The sequence below is a fragment of the Falco cherrug genome, chromosome 5, assembly GCF_023634085.1.
Source record: "Falco cherrug isolate bFalChe1 chromosome 5, bFalChe1.pri, whole genome shotgun sequence".
In the NCBI taxonomy this organism is placed as follows: domain Eukaryota; kingdom Metazoa; phylum Chordata; class Aves; order Falconiformes; family Falconidae; genus Falco; species Falco cherrug.
The window spans coordinates 57,591,224-57,606,092 of record NC_073701.1 but is presented as its reverse complement, the minus strand read 5'-3'; the positions used below and the strand labels follow the sequence as shown (position 1 = coordinate 57,606,092).

The window sequence follows — 14,869 nt, the reverse complement described above, 5'->3', positions numbered from 1 at the left end:
ACTCTTCTGGAGTGCCTGCAGGCTTTGTAGTGAGGTCGCATGCTCACATTTATCAAGAAGTCTCAGGGGTTGACTCAACTATTGTTGATTGTCAGGGTACAATTGTGTATTTAAACTTTTCTTTTTCCCATATTAGCACTGAGAACTACAGTCCCAGGGAGGGGCATGAATTGCAAATCTGGCAGATGATAGTAGCTGTATGTGTCACATGGGGGGACTGTACAACTTGTGAATACTTTTTTTCATACAAATTTCTGAGTATTTTATTGCCATTCTTGATGTCTTCGGGGAGACAGCAAATTTAGGATGTTCGAGTAATTCTGCAAAAGACAGGATTTGAATGAAACCAGTCAGAATGGCCAGCATTATTTCAGAAAATGTGGCTTTCACACACCTTACACTATTAAGGTAATGAGCATCTATTTTTAGAAAAGTATTTCTACAACAGAGATGATTCAGTTCAATCAGCTATTGGGTTATCAAGTAGGATAGAAGCTTAAAGATCACACCTGGTGGTAAAGCCTTGCATCTCACTGATAATTTTTTCTGGATCATTCGTAGCAGGATTTACTGGGAGTTATGCTTTATGGCAATTATGTTAAAGGACTTGTTTTGTATTGGTGCATAATGTAGGCTACTGTCTAAATGTATATCAGTTTCTTCAGCAAAAGTTTGTGAGGAAATACAAACAAGTTCTTCCTGAGGTTCCTATTATTATAGGAACGTCTGTTCTCAGTGTTGTTTTTACCTGTGCATTAGATATAAAAAGAAGGTTTTCTTTAATTGTTGGGGGATGGGGGTGTTTTTTTTATTTAATGAACAAGTCAGATTGGCCAGCATTATTTCAGAAAATGTTGCTTTCAAACACCTTACATTCTTAAGGTAATAAGTATCTATTTTTAGAGAAGTATTTATATAACAGGGATGTTTGCTTTCAGGTGGACTATAGAGATACTTTAATGGAAATGAATATAAAAGTGCAGTTGACTTGAAGATAAGCAAATTATTGCAGGGGAAAAATAAAAGTATTCATCTTGTAAATATTATTTCTTCATCTACTTTATAGTAGATGCTTGTCAGATACATTGCTGAAATAGTAAAATACTACTGATTCATTAAGAATTCAGTATATAGTTTTGTGTAGCTCTTAGCAAGAGTGATGCATTTTATTAACATTCATTTCTAGTAAGTTATATAGTAGACAACTCAGATTCTGCAAAATACTTTAACATGCATGTTAAGTTCCGCCGAATTTGGTAAGATCTAAGGGCACATTTACATGCTTTGTTGTATCAGGGCTCAGGAGAGTTAAAGAAGATAAAAAGTCATGTAAGAAGAGGACAAATTCCTAATCTCTTGCTCAGAAGAAAATCCCATTTGGAAAGAGTAAACTTTATTAATTTAATTCGATGAATTAAAGAGTGTTCTAGAAAACAAAGATCTTTGATTTTGAATGTGGAAAATAATTCCTTTAACTGAAGTTCATTGAGCTTTGAAGAATAAAAACATCTGTTCAAAATGTTCAGTGACAGAGATCCCTATTTAAAAAACTCAAGATTCTGAAATTCAGGCCTAAGTCATTCATCAAGAACCCTTTAATATCTTATTTAGGAATGCTTCCGGCAGGAATAACACCCCAGTTGAATTCATCTGAACTTTCCAGACAAATACATTCTCTGTAAACATTAGAGATTAATATGGCTCCAGGATCCAGTTTGTTGACAACACTGATGCTTGCTTTCCAGAAATGTGTGCTTTATTGGCCAGAAAAAAGAGGAATCTATGGGAAGGTTGAAGTCCTTGTTAACGGTGTGCAAGAATGCAAGAACTATACTGTCCGTCAGCTTACAATAAAGGTAATAATGTGCATCTGAGAAGCATTGTTCCTAATGTTTTCTTTTTTTAATGTTAAATGAAGTTAAAGGAGTTTTCTTTAAAGGGCATAATTTTTTACAAGAGGAGTAACTGAGCTATGAAGCTCACAGCTGCAAGGTATGATTGAGACCAAAGTGCTGGAACACTTATCTTATTGCTGCTTTGTATCACTCTGGCAATAAAAAAGGCTTCAAAAAGAGTGCAAGTTTCACTCTCTTGAATTACATTTGCTTTGAGGCCTCTTTAGCATTGCCTCTTTAGCATTGCCAATTAGTTAATGAAAGATTTTAGTTAATGAAAGAACTAGCGTAGCATCATTCTGAAAAAGATATGCTGCTAATGTTGTTTGCTGAGTGCATCTGTCGCCCATTTGAGAAGCTAAAAATATAAGAAGTATATAAGGAAAGCTTCATGCTTTCATGGTTCTGATGAAGCATTAACTGTGCAAAGTAAGACAGATGCTCCTCTTCTGAGTTACTCCCTATATTATGCTTACATGCTATTGGATCGATCTGCTGCTCTTGACAGGGCATTACAATAAATAATGAATTGGGAAAATTTTTTTGGGGTTTCAGCCCGGGCAGTGGGAAGTGGGAAGAAGTCACACCTACCAACATAAATTACTCCAGCCATATTTAGCCCTTTTGCTTGTTGAAGTAAGTGGTAGCAGCCTCTGTTGGAAAGAATAACTGGACAAACTGGAATGTTTGATTAATCTACTAGGGCAGTTCTTTTGCACCTTTAACTTAAATATTCTTGTAATTTTGGTATCAGACCCTTATGACAATGTCCTTAAAAGGCAGCAGAAATATATGTAATACTTTAGAGATTCAGAAGCCCAGATCAAGATAATCTCTCTAGATCTTATTGCTGATCTAACAGAGACCTTCAACAATTCCCAGTTGACAGCACAGTCAGCAAGTCAGTAGTCAGATGGACAGAGCAGAACTTACACAGCTGGAAAAACAGCTAAGTTTTTAGGTGCACAAACCCATCTTACAAATGGGTCCCTGGAAACACGCCTGTTCCGTGCAATTGCAACCTCAGAGTGTAATAAAAAAAAAAAAACCACAACTGTTAAATCTCTCTTGATGTTTTTACTGTCTTTTTACCATAACATTGAGAGAAATAAAAAGAATTGTTCACCACAAGTGTGCATATAAAAACTTCATGTTATTTTCAGCAAGGGGGTCAGTCCCGGAGTGTGAAGCACTACTGGTACACATCCTGGCCAGACCACAAAACCCCTGACAGTGCTCAGCCTCTGCTGCAGCTCATGCTGGATGTAGAAGAGGACAGGGTGGAATCACCAGGCAGAGGACCTGTCATTGTGCACTGCAGGTAATTGGCAATCCTTCTCTTAAATGACCGCCCAAGGCAAGGCTACACCAAATCACATCAAACAGTCCTCCTTCTAAACAAAGAGCACATTTTGGGGAAGAGTAAAATATCCTAGATCCACTTCATGCTAACTGGCTTTTTCAGTTCTTATTTGAGGATTTGCATTTTGGAGAGAATTCCTTTGTTGCTAGCAAATCATTTCTGAACTGTTCTCCGTTTCTGCTAATGAACTCTTTCTTTGAAAGACCAGCTGGAAAAATTATTTTGCTTCTGTTTCTTATTCATTATTTTCTTTCTTTTTAGTCTTGTTGCAAAATTACATACCTAAGTAAGATGTAATGCCCTGTCACTGGTTGGCTAAAATGTTGTAAAGCAAGTCAAATTTTAACAGCAGGCAACAGGTCCAGATTTGGAGACCCAAACAGATTAGTACAAAATTTGTGAACACTTTCATGAAGGCAGTTGGTTTGATACTCAAGAGCAAAGTGTTATTCAGTACTCAAGAGCAGAGTGTTATTCACACAAATTGTAATGAACCAGAGAATGTCCTCTAGTAGTTCTAATTGAATTCCATTTTATTGCTTTATGTTTATTCATGGCCCCATGTAACAATTTAAGTAGTAGGAAGTAGTATTGGATTTGTTATATTGGTGGAAAGAAGGAGATGAAGCAAAACAGGAAAAAAAATATTAAATCAGCATTTCCTTACTTGTTTTGTCTAGTATCTGTGACAATATAGCTCTTACAGTTGGGATAGTACCTTTTCTTTTTTCCCCCTAGAAGTACATCAAAACAAAACTTTTCACTTTGATCCACTCATTTTCAACTCCATACTTAGGAGATTTAGGGAAATGAAAGCCAGATTTGGACCACTTAGCATTTTTCAAAACCAGAATGTGGTGTATAAGGAACTTCCCCAAATTCTATGCACCTATTTTTATCAGGAATTGTAGTTTCCCTAAACAATCCACAAATCTGTAGATGGCTATTGAAAGTTCTTCTAGTAAAGATCTTCAGTAATGAAGGTCTTCAGAAGAACAAGGTGTCTTTCTGAGATGAGTGATATGACAGTAAGGTCTGTAATCATGAGCAGGAATTTATTCATGATTAAAGACCTAGATATCACCTCAGTTGTGATTAAAATTAATAGTTCTTCAGTGACAACTCAGCTATCTATACACTTACTTCACTATGGTCTACAAAATGGGTAAACTCACTCATGCTCCATTTTTAGTCAGATATCTTCCCTTTTGATCTGAAGTTGCAGTTGAGGTCATCCAGGTCTTATAGAGCCTGTGCGTGTACTTTTAAACTTAGACCTCAGATAGAACTGCACAATTCTCAGTTACTTCCAGGGGACAATTACAGTGCATACTCAAAAAATGATCTTCAATCTGAAGCAGAAATGCTTCAGAATATTGGGAATTATGGCACTAGTGCAAAAAACAAAGGGTTTTCTATGTGACTTCTGGTAACCTATCAGCCTAGAGTGCTGTCTCACACACTCAGTGATGAGCCCATTCAGGGTATAAGAAGGATTTGACTTGTTTTTAGCAAAGTAGTTCGTATTCTGCAAAAGAATAGGAAAAAGAATAAACATTTGTTTTGGTCCTTGAAATCAGCAGATCTGATCACACACACCCCAAGAACACAGATTTCCAAAGGGGAAAAAAAAAAAAAAAGTTTTAATTTCTTCCTAACCTTTATACATTCAAAACCTGCCTGGACATTATCCTGTGCAACCTGCTGTAGGTGAAACTGCTTTAGCAGGGGACTGGCCTAGATGATCTCCAGAGGTCACCTACAACCCCAGCCATTCTGTGATACCATGTTTTGGTGCTTGAATATACTTCAAATTAAGTAGCTCTCTGTATTTTTTGGATATACCAGGAAAGAAATGTGTAGGCAAGTGAAGAACAATGTCATTTTTATCTTGCACTGTCTGAAATAAAACTATGTAGTAAGATAGGACTGGCACGCCCGAGCTGAGGAAGAAAATACATTAGAAACCCCTAGTGTTAGTTTAATATATATTAAGAACTTGTCCAAGAACACTTAATCCACCCAAAAAAAAAAAAAAAAAAAAAAAAGAGAAAAAAAGAACCCTTCATTATAGCTAACTTAATTGCATCTGGATTGTTTAAACGTGTTAAACGTGTTAGCCCTGCTTTCAAGGATTTCAAAATACTTGAGGAAGAGAATGGGAGTATGCATTAGATTGCTTTCTCGAAATCCCTCTTTATAAACTATGGCCTTCACCTTTTGGGTACATTTTCCCCATAGATATCGATGTCCAAAGAGACAGGCTGTCAACTCAGGATCTCATTTCACTCGATCCTTTCTTACACTGCCAGTTTTACATCTTATCATCCCCTCATGGCTAGCTTAGACTATCCTCATATATTTACTATTTCTGAGTCCTCTTGGAAGTTTTCGTTTCCAGATGGGAGGGCTCTTGAGTCTCTAAAGCACTCCTGTCTTTCATTCTGTGCTGAGTAGATTGCGATTTGTTTCAGCTACAGCAAATGCACATACTCCTGGTAACAATTTGCACTCAGATATATGAAGCTTCCATCTGAGACACTCAATGTATTCTTCCTGGCATTAATTTAAATAACTCTTGCAGGGCTCATATTAGGCAGGTAGCATTCATACCCATTGCAGAGATAAAGAAGTAAGGCACCCAATGGTTAAGTATTTATTATAAAGCCAGGCATGGAGCTCTTGACCTCTGACTATGTTTTAACTATTTTCCTCACATTTTCCTGCCATGTGGCGTGACAGGGATGAGCTGCACTGAATTCCACATTACTTAAGCAAGAAACAGAGTGGGGCAGAGACTCTCAAAAGTGTTGGAGGCCACAGAGTAAAAATAATGCCAAAATGGCTGTTTCCAAGCAGGCATCAAGAAAACCTGGAGAGTTACAGCACCAAATCCTTCTCCCTCCTGCAGAGTCACAGGAGAGGGAGCTAACTTCATCAGCATGGTCCTATGTCCTTTTTACCTTCACTGTTAGAGTTACAGTTAGCAGAACAAACCCCCGTATACTTTGGGGGCTTCAAACATAAAGCCCCGCTGATTTTGCCTTTGGGTGGACTTTTCCCCCACCTCAGTGCATATCTCCATCATTTGCTTGGACTGCACCAGAGTACATTTGGACTTTGTGGTGCTAATGGAGATTGGGTTTTGTACCACACACTTGTGTGCAAACTGGAAACATGTAAGCCTCATAAACTACCCACATGAACTGGACTGCTGGAACAGTGCACCCTTTCACTTTTCTCTAAGAAAGTGAGCTGAGAGGTTACCCTTGCTAGCCATGCACCCAGGAACTGTGGGTTCTAGCAATTCCTTGTTTTGTATTTTTAGTGTTTTCAAATATATTTAGTGTTTTCTATTTAACTCCTTTGATCTGTGGACTCTATTCCCCTATTAAATTTTGCCTTCTTTTCAGTGCTGGTATAGGAAGAACTGGATGTTTTATTGCCACAACCATTGGTTGTCAGCAGTTGAAGGAAGAGGGAGTTGTAGATGCATTGAGTATTGTCTGCCAGCTACGAGTGGATCGGTGAGTTCCAAAAGAACCATAAATCAGTCAATGATTCTGAAATTATTCTCAAATCATTACTGAAATGATTCAGTAATGATCAGTGATAATTCAGTAATGATTCTGAAAACCTTTTCACAGTTGAATGTTGCATTACATGAAATGGCTGCCATCACTTTTGTTGACTTTTATGACAGCGTTAGCCCAATATTAAAGGTGACATTTGTATTTAGATCCTAAATAAGGAATATTGTTTTCTGTGAGACACCACTGAATGAAATTCTCCTGAGATGGCAACCCTGCAGTTGCAGGGCACTTGGCACTCCTCTTTTCCCCTCCTGGAGCTTTTTGCTGTCTGCAGCATCCCACTGGAATACAGGAGACATGGGGCAATCTGGAAGCAAGGGATTGTCTTTGAGCCTGGATTGACAGGGACATCCAGGCTCACTCAGTGTGTAGTTTCTTTGGACAGCGGAGAGCTCCAGATCTGGTGCTGTTGCTATTCTCTCAGCAGTGCTGGGGGTCCTTTCGAATTGGGCTGGCAAACTTACCCAGCTTAACAAAATAGCAAAGCATTTGTTGCAGAATTTTCTGAAGGCAGATCAATTCCCTGATTGAATTCACAGCTTGGGAGCAGGAACACTGTAAGCCAGCATTGTTGCAAACCGCTTTGTTTTGTGAAACCATGGCTGAAGAGAGATTTGTGTTGGAAAGGAGGATGTGGGTATTGTGCACAATGGAACTGTTGGTTTGGTTGTACTTTTCTTTCTTAGTCTGCTTGGGAAAACAGGATTTTCTATAAAGTAAACAGGGTTGCACCAAGAATAGAGAAGTCTTTTTCCTCTCCTGCTGTAGATACCAGGTCATATAATATCCATGCAAGTATTTTACCTGCTTCTGGCATGCATTTCTTCTTTAAATGGAAACAACCCACAAGGGTGCAAATGCTGAAAAAGAGCTTAGGTCAAAGGGACTTTTTTTGTTCTGAAGAGCTCTGAAAGGTACTGGAACCACAAATTGCAGAAGGACCAGAATCCATATATTTGACCATGTTTATGGATCATCTCCTCTGCCCTCTCCTCAGTGCCTTCATCATACTAGAGATTGTAATGTGATCCTTACAGGGCAACATGAGTCACTTGGAGTGTAAAATTCTCCAGGGGGAGTTACTGACCTAAAAATCTCAGCAACAAAAAAGATGGAAGAGCTGAGGGAAAAATGCTTACTCTGTTTTAAATTATCAACTCCAAATTTCCAACACTCCATTCTGATTATCTGTTCATCTTATTGAAGAAGGTTTGTAGTGTTCTCCCCCATTTTAATATTTCTATTATAAGATAACTTTTTTATTGCTTGTACAATCCATCCTAGAGAAGTGGAAGCAAACTGAGGTCTCAGCTACATCATTTTTTATGTCATTATTTCAGCCACAGAAAAAAATAATCTAAATTTTCAGCATTTAATTGATAACACAATTTCATCGAGTGTATCTGACTAATGAAATTTCTTATATGTATTAGTAGCCCAGATAAACTTGGAAAGAGAGTGGAAATCTGACCCAAATATAAACATTCATACCAGCAATCTCAGTGACGCAAAGTTCATTATAAGAATTGTTAAATCTTGTGATTTGCACATTTTGTATTTTTTTGAGATTCAGATTATATAAGTAGACTCCAGAGATCTTGCTTAAGGTGCCTCAGCTCTTCATATTATCAGGCATTGCCGGAGACAAAAAGTATATCTTTTTATATGTGTTTTAATTTTTAAAGACATTTTTCTGGGCAAAACTCAGAAACCAAAACCTCTTTTACTTCTCTTTTTTCCAGCTGGGCATATGGTAGAATGGCCTTCACTCACCTGGCAGTCAGTTTATAACAAGGATTGCTAACAGAACTTAGCAGCCCCTAAGACTAGAGTAGCCACAGCTAGCCCAGCCAGACTGTGGGTCCATAAATTGGCCAAGTATCACTGTTACAGGGACAAAGCTCAATGACACCAGCTTCCCCTGCTGACCCAGTCCTGACATGGTGTTTATTGGCAGGTGGTCTGTGAGATATGGTCATTACGTGTGGTATGAAGTTGGCAAAATGAACTTAACATTTCACTAGGCTTGGCTGCAAGAGCTGCCTCTGGACATAGCTGTGTTGCGCTTCAGTTACCAGCGTGGCCAACGTTAGCAATGGGCTACAGCCAGGAGCAGAGCAGGACAGTGATGAGGCTGTCTCCCTTATGATGGTGGCTAGCAGCTGAGTTCCAATTTATTCTTTGTGCATCAAATTGCCCTCACAAAACAGAAAACAAGAGAGTTCAGCAGAAAAGGATGGTCTTTTCTGACCACCTGGGAGCCAGAAACCTGCCTAAGGTGTACACTGAATATTTCTTCCCTGATGCCTCATCTCTCCTGGGTTCCCAGCCAGGCTTGCTCATGCTCAGAGCTGCACCATCCAGGCACAGACCTACTGATGGAATGAACACACTCCATGGTATCCACTTGTGTGTGAACTTTTTGTCACATGGGTCCGTGGCCACTTCTCTCCTGAAGTGAATCAAGCAACAGGATAAAAGAGCTGCGCTTGAGGGACTCACAGTGATGCTGTAGGAATGTACCAAAACATTCTCATTGCCCAGCACACTCAGTGAGATCCAAACAAGCATCCAGGCAAACTGCAGATTGTGGCAAAAAGTTAAGCTTAAAAATAGTTCAATTAACTGCCTATGTACCCCCTCTGGAAACCAAGTCTAAAATAGAGCTCCAACAGGGAATGAGGCAGGAGAGAACTGTTCCTAGGTAAAGTATGTACAGGTGCCGCTTTCTTCTCAGCTGTTCAGTGTAAATTAAGGGGTGAATGGATCTGGCAGTAATCATCTGTATTGAGCTAATATGAGGAAATGGACCACCCACTCAAAATCTTGACCCAGGATGGAAATACAGCCACACTCTGTGTGGATTCGTAGAAAGACAGACCCACAGGTCTGCTCAGCTTATTTTCCCCCCCGTTCATTTTTTGTTTTGCAACAGAAACAGGAAATATTTGATGTGAGGCATCTTCAAGACTTTCTGTGATATTGAGAAACTTTGCGCATTCTTAACCTTAAAGGCACATTCTTGGAATGACGTCCAATAACTTTGCTCTTGGCTCCTCAGACAGGATGAAAAGAGTTTCCAGTGTGCGTCAATTCATTGTTCAAGTGTTTTGACTAATCACCTCAGGTTAAAAAAAAAAAAAAATCCCAACCCCTGCATCACATTCATTCTGGAGCAGACTGCATGCAGCTGCACTAGCAGCAAGCCAGAGGGCAGGGTAAACGACCCAGCCCTGCCCCATGGCTGGCCAGGCAGAGCTGGTCACTGTCCCCAAGCCCTCAGGATACCAGGAGCAGGTTTTTCTGAGCATCACCCCAGAAAGTCCCAAAGAAGCAAAGAGCCCAGCAGCTCACAGAGGAGCTGGCAGTGCGGGCTAGCGGAGGACGAAGGCTGCACTCCCAGAGGTGCTGTAGCTGTGGGTACATCCCTTTTGGGCACTAGGGACACGGGAGAGGAAGCCTCCCTCCTTGAGCAGATTTCCTTCTGAAACGCTCTTCCACACAGCCTTTTGCACAATCTGATGTCTTAGGGTCACAGATAATTCCTTACTATTAAATGTGAGCCTTGCACAAGAACAAAGAGGAGAAGGACTTGAGGGTATTGGTAGCTTAAAAACTGGACATGAGCCAGCAACTCAACAATGAGCTTGCAGCCCAGAAAACCCATTGTATCCTGGGCTGCACAAGAAGAATGTGGCCAGCAGGTCAAGGGAGGTAGTTGTGCCCCTCTACTCTGCTCTTGTGAGACCCTGCCTGGAGTGTTACATCCAGCCCTGGGGTCCCCAGTCCAAAAAAGACATGGAACAGCTAGAGCGGGTCCAGAGGAGGGCCATGAAAATGGTCAGAGGGCTGGAACACCTCTCCTATGAAGGCAGTCAGAGAGCTGGGCTTGTTCTGCCTGGAGGAGAGAAGGCTCCAGGGACTGTTTTCTGCAGCCTTTCAATATATAAAGGGGCTTATAAGAAAGACGGACAAAGCCCTTTTACCAGGGCCTGTAGTGACAAAAGTGGTAATGGTTTTAAACTAAAAAACAGTAGATTTAGATTAGATGCAAGGAAAAAATGCTTTACTGTGAGGGTGGTGAGACACTGGAACAGGTTGCCCAGAGAAGCTGTGGCTGCCCCATCCCTGGAAGTGTTCAAGGCCAGGTTGGATGGGGCTTTGAGCGACCTGATCTAGTGAAAGATGTCTCTGCCCATGGCAGGGGGGTTGGACTAGATCAAAAGTCCCTTCCAACCCAAACCATTCTATGATGGTAGGGTCCTAACCGACAAGGCCAAGTTGTCTGAACCTCTGTATAGGACTCAGGTGCCCCTAGGCTGACAGAAATGTGCATGGGTTTGCCCATACAGAGTTCAGAAGCATCATAACATCCCAGCTGTGCTTGCTGACACAAGGCAAATATGGTAGTGCTGGGTTCAGTCCCAGCAGTCTTATATATGCCTTCGTGAGGATTTTTGATGTTACTTCAGCACTGAAAAGGGAGGAGCAAGGATCACTCACAGAAACAGCCTAGTGCAGCCAAACCTGTTTTAACCTGCCCTTCCTGCCAAGTCCTTCTCCCTGGACATGTTCTTTTCTTTCACCCCTTCCACACAACGAATCTAACCTGGGAAACCCACTCCCTTAGAGAACATCTTGGGGGAACATTGATGGGGGAGACAGGGAAGGAAGCTGGCTGGAAAGGGGTTGCGTGGGCAGGGCAGGATGCAAGCAGAGAGGAGGAAGGAAGGAGGCTAGGCAGCACAGAGGACCACAGCAAAGCCCTCCCATCACCTTTAGACTCTCACTGGATCTCCAGGCAGGGGACAGGCACAGAGGAGAGCAGCTGAAGGCAGCAGGCAGCCAAGAGTTATGAATTTGTGGATGTCTTTGTTGGCAAAGCTAAAAGGCTGCTGCTTTTTGCACTGACAGGGACCATTTAAGGGTCCGTGATTTAACCCCTAGGTATAGCATATCATAATAGACCTGCAGCTGAGTAAAAAGTGTTCTACAGTTGCTTGAGCTCACTGGAGGAGCACAGACAGGTAGCTGCTTGCTTAAAGAAGTAGGTGTTATTCTGTGTTTTTCCTGCTACAGCCATTTCACCATCCAGTAGCACTGAAGAAAATAAAAGGACCTTGTGGCTGTAGATAATATTTTCTAATACTAAAGGTCAATATTCGTTGAGGCAGTTTTACTATTTTTTGTATAGCTTTGTATATCAGTAGACCTTTTTGTTGCTAGGCTGTCTGAAGGGATCACATGAGGGTTTCTCAGATCTTCTCCTGTAAGATGCCTGGCTTCGACATGGCTCTGGATCCAAATCCCTCACAAACCTGATTGTTTCAATGAAGATCTAGCTGAAGCCAAATACAATACACATCTTAATGTCTTCCTTCCTGCTAAGGTCATTTAGTCTTTCATCGCCCCAGAGGTAACTAGCTGTTCCAGGATATGCTGAGGATGAACTGGCCGTTTGGTTCTTGAGGCAGAGTTGGTAGCTTTGAGTACCCTGGCAGATGAGAAAATAGAAGTGGAATTAAGTAAACTTGAGGCTTTACTCCATGAGAAGTGAGACCTGGAAGACCTTAGCGCTGTCAGAAAGAGGGTCAGTTTAATGTGAGAATGGAATAATAGCAGTCTTACTAAATAATGGAACCACTCTTATCTGCCTCCTGTGGGACATCATCCCCTCCCCACTACCGTGCAATTGGCTTTGGAGATGTGGGACTTGATCCTCATACTTAGACCTGAAAAAGGGATTGTTATCAGGTGAATGTATTAAATGCAGGCGTCTAATCCAGGCTGGCTGTAACTAGTCCTTTTTATGGTCAAGTTAAACTCTTTTGTCTTGTTGGTGCTGAAATGAGTCACTGCTGTAAAATGTCTTAGGTGGCTGCTGTTCAGACAGGATGCATTGTAGGCGTTAGAAAGAGGACAGGAAGAGGTGTTCTCTGCACAGGCAATCTGAGGGTCACCAGAGGTTACAGTTTTAGTAAAGGACAAAAATGAAAGGCCAGATTCTGACTACTCCCTGGCTTCATCAGTACTATTGCTGTGTCCATGTATCTGGCCTTCCTTGCCTAAGTGACTGAGCAAAATTCTCTTTGAATGTGTTGAATTTGAAATGTAGGTTTTAACAATGTAGACGCCAGGTGTTTTCCTGTCTAGTCCCTCCCCTGACAGAATCAGGAATCATGCTGGGCATGTGCTGGATGGCATAAGTTATCAAGAAAGTACTTCTGCTCAGGCAAATCTCCCACTTACTCAAGCAAACTCTTAAGTCAGAATTTGAGAGAAAGGCTTGTATTATCTGGTGGTCATGGGGTTGGCAGGGGCTGGAGGTTGTTGCATTCTTAAGAAATAAGTTCTCATTCCAATGTGTTTCCTTTTCAGGGGTGGAATGGTTCAGACCAGTGAACAATATGAATTTGTGCACCATGCACTGAGTCTGTATGAAAGCAGACTTTCTGCAGAAGCTGTCCAGTGAAGCCAAGGAAGGTAAAACCGAATGTCAGTCTCTTGAGGTAATTTGTTTCATTACCTACCAGCAGCTTCTTCAAGGAGTTTACTGCAGTGGGAAGAGTGGCTTTGAGGCCAACTTCTGAAAGGACTGTGGGCTGTTTGGCAAAGTTATAGAGATTGCTGGACCCTTACCATATATGAATGTACTGTGAGCTTCCCAAAAACGATTTATAAAGAAGGTACCGTACTGAAACTACACATGGATTTCGCGTATATATCTAAAGGTGGGTTTAATTCTGTAATACTGGTATCTGCCATATGGAATGTATGTATGTGCTACTGCTGCAGTCAGATGGACATTGGAACTTCTACAGAAGAAATGTTTATCAAGTGTATAAATGCTTTAACGTTTGCAAACTGTCTTGTGAATGGACTGTCAACTGTACTGTAAAGTGCTATTACTGATTATGTGGTGAGCTTGTTTCTTGGCCACATAATATTCTTGCTGCTAAAATTGCAAGTGTTCAATTATGAATTAAGAAAAAAGAAGAAGATGAGATAATAAAAAAGTTAAAAGTTGTTTTTGAAAATATTCAAAAGCAGTTAATATTTTATATGGAAATATATGTTCTTCATACTATTAACTATTAAATGTGTATTTACTGTAGGTCTTACAGAGCAGTTGCAGAGCACAATGTCTGTTATTCAGTGTGTATGTATTTACTCTATACTGTTAATTGTCTTAGAACATGCTTCTGCTACAGACCCAAATCCAGTGTATTTGTAAATTGTGTAAGTCATTTTACTTTTAAAAGGAACTTTGTAGCATATATTGAATGGTAAGGATTTTAAATATTTGTCTGTCTTTTATTAATACGGAATTTTTTGCTTATGTTGTTTATCTGCTCTATCCCTTTCAGTAAGGGATAGATGCCTTTAGTGATATGGACTGTTCCACAACAGGTTATACAAGAAAGAAAATGCTGCTATGACTGTTTCCTTTACTGTTCAGTAAGAGTTTGTTTTTAAGAGAAATGCAAAGTTGGCATTATGACCTACGGCACTGGGAGGTCTGTTTACAGGGTATAATGAGTTTTTAATGCAGTGATGTTGACTTTGCTTCATACTGCTAATAAATTACACTTGATATAAAATATTTGCTGAAGTCTCTATTCTTGCCTAGAGCAGTTAATGCACCACACACTCTTGTACCCCCATAAACAGGCACAGCCCAGAACAATTTGGTTAGCCTCCACCATGGCTTCAGACCACTGGAGAACCAATCCAGAGGACCCAGCCAATTTCCCACTGACATGGAGCAAGGAAGATCACCTGACAGGAAGGCAAAACCAGCATCACTTGATCCCTCGAGGGGCGTTTGTGTAAGACCCAGTGCAGACCTCAGAGCTTTCCCTCCTCCTCTTCCCCTTCCCCACCCCCACCCCCCGCCCCCCTACACTAGGCTTTTAGAACTTGTGGAGTTAGAAGTATCAATATTGAGATTTTGCTTGATTATATATAGTAACAAAAAAATGTGTGTTCCCTGGATAACACAGTGTATACTTACTCAG

The 14,869-nt window shown here is 40.7% G+C and overlaps 1 protein-coding gene across 3 annotated transcripts in view; it reads left to right on the top strand.

Annotated features, from left to right (window-relative positions):
- Positions 1–14,452, top strand: part of PTPRR (protein tyrosine phosphatase receptor type R) — a 148,351-nt gene extending 133,899 nt beyond the window's left edge. For 2 of the 3 annotated variants that reach the window (XM_055712523.1, XM_027811802.2), the window contains 4 exons: positions 1,746–1,856; positions 3,059–3,216; positions 6,672–6,785; positions 13,230–14,452. In XM_055712523.1, the coding sequence (XP_055568498.1) occupies positions 1,746–1,856; positions 3,059–3,216; positions 6,672–6,785; positions 13,230–13,323 (477 nt within the window). In that variant the 3' untranslated portion in view covers positions 13,324–14,452. The remainder of the gene's footprint in view (positions 1–1,745; positions 1,857–3,058; positions 3,217–6,671; positions 6,786–13,229) is intronic. The other variant, XM_055712525.1, reaches the window with a different exon arrangement.
- Positions 14,453–14,869: the final 417 nt, after the last annotated feature.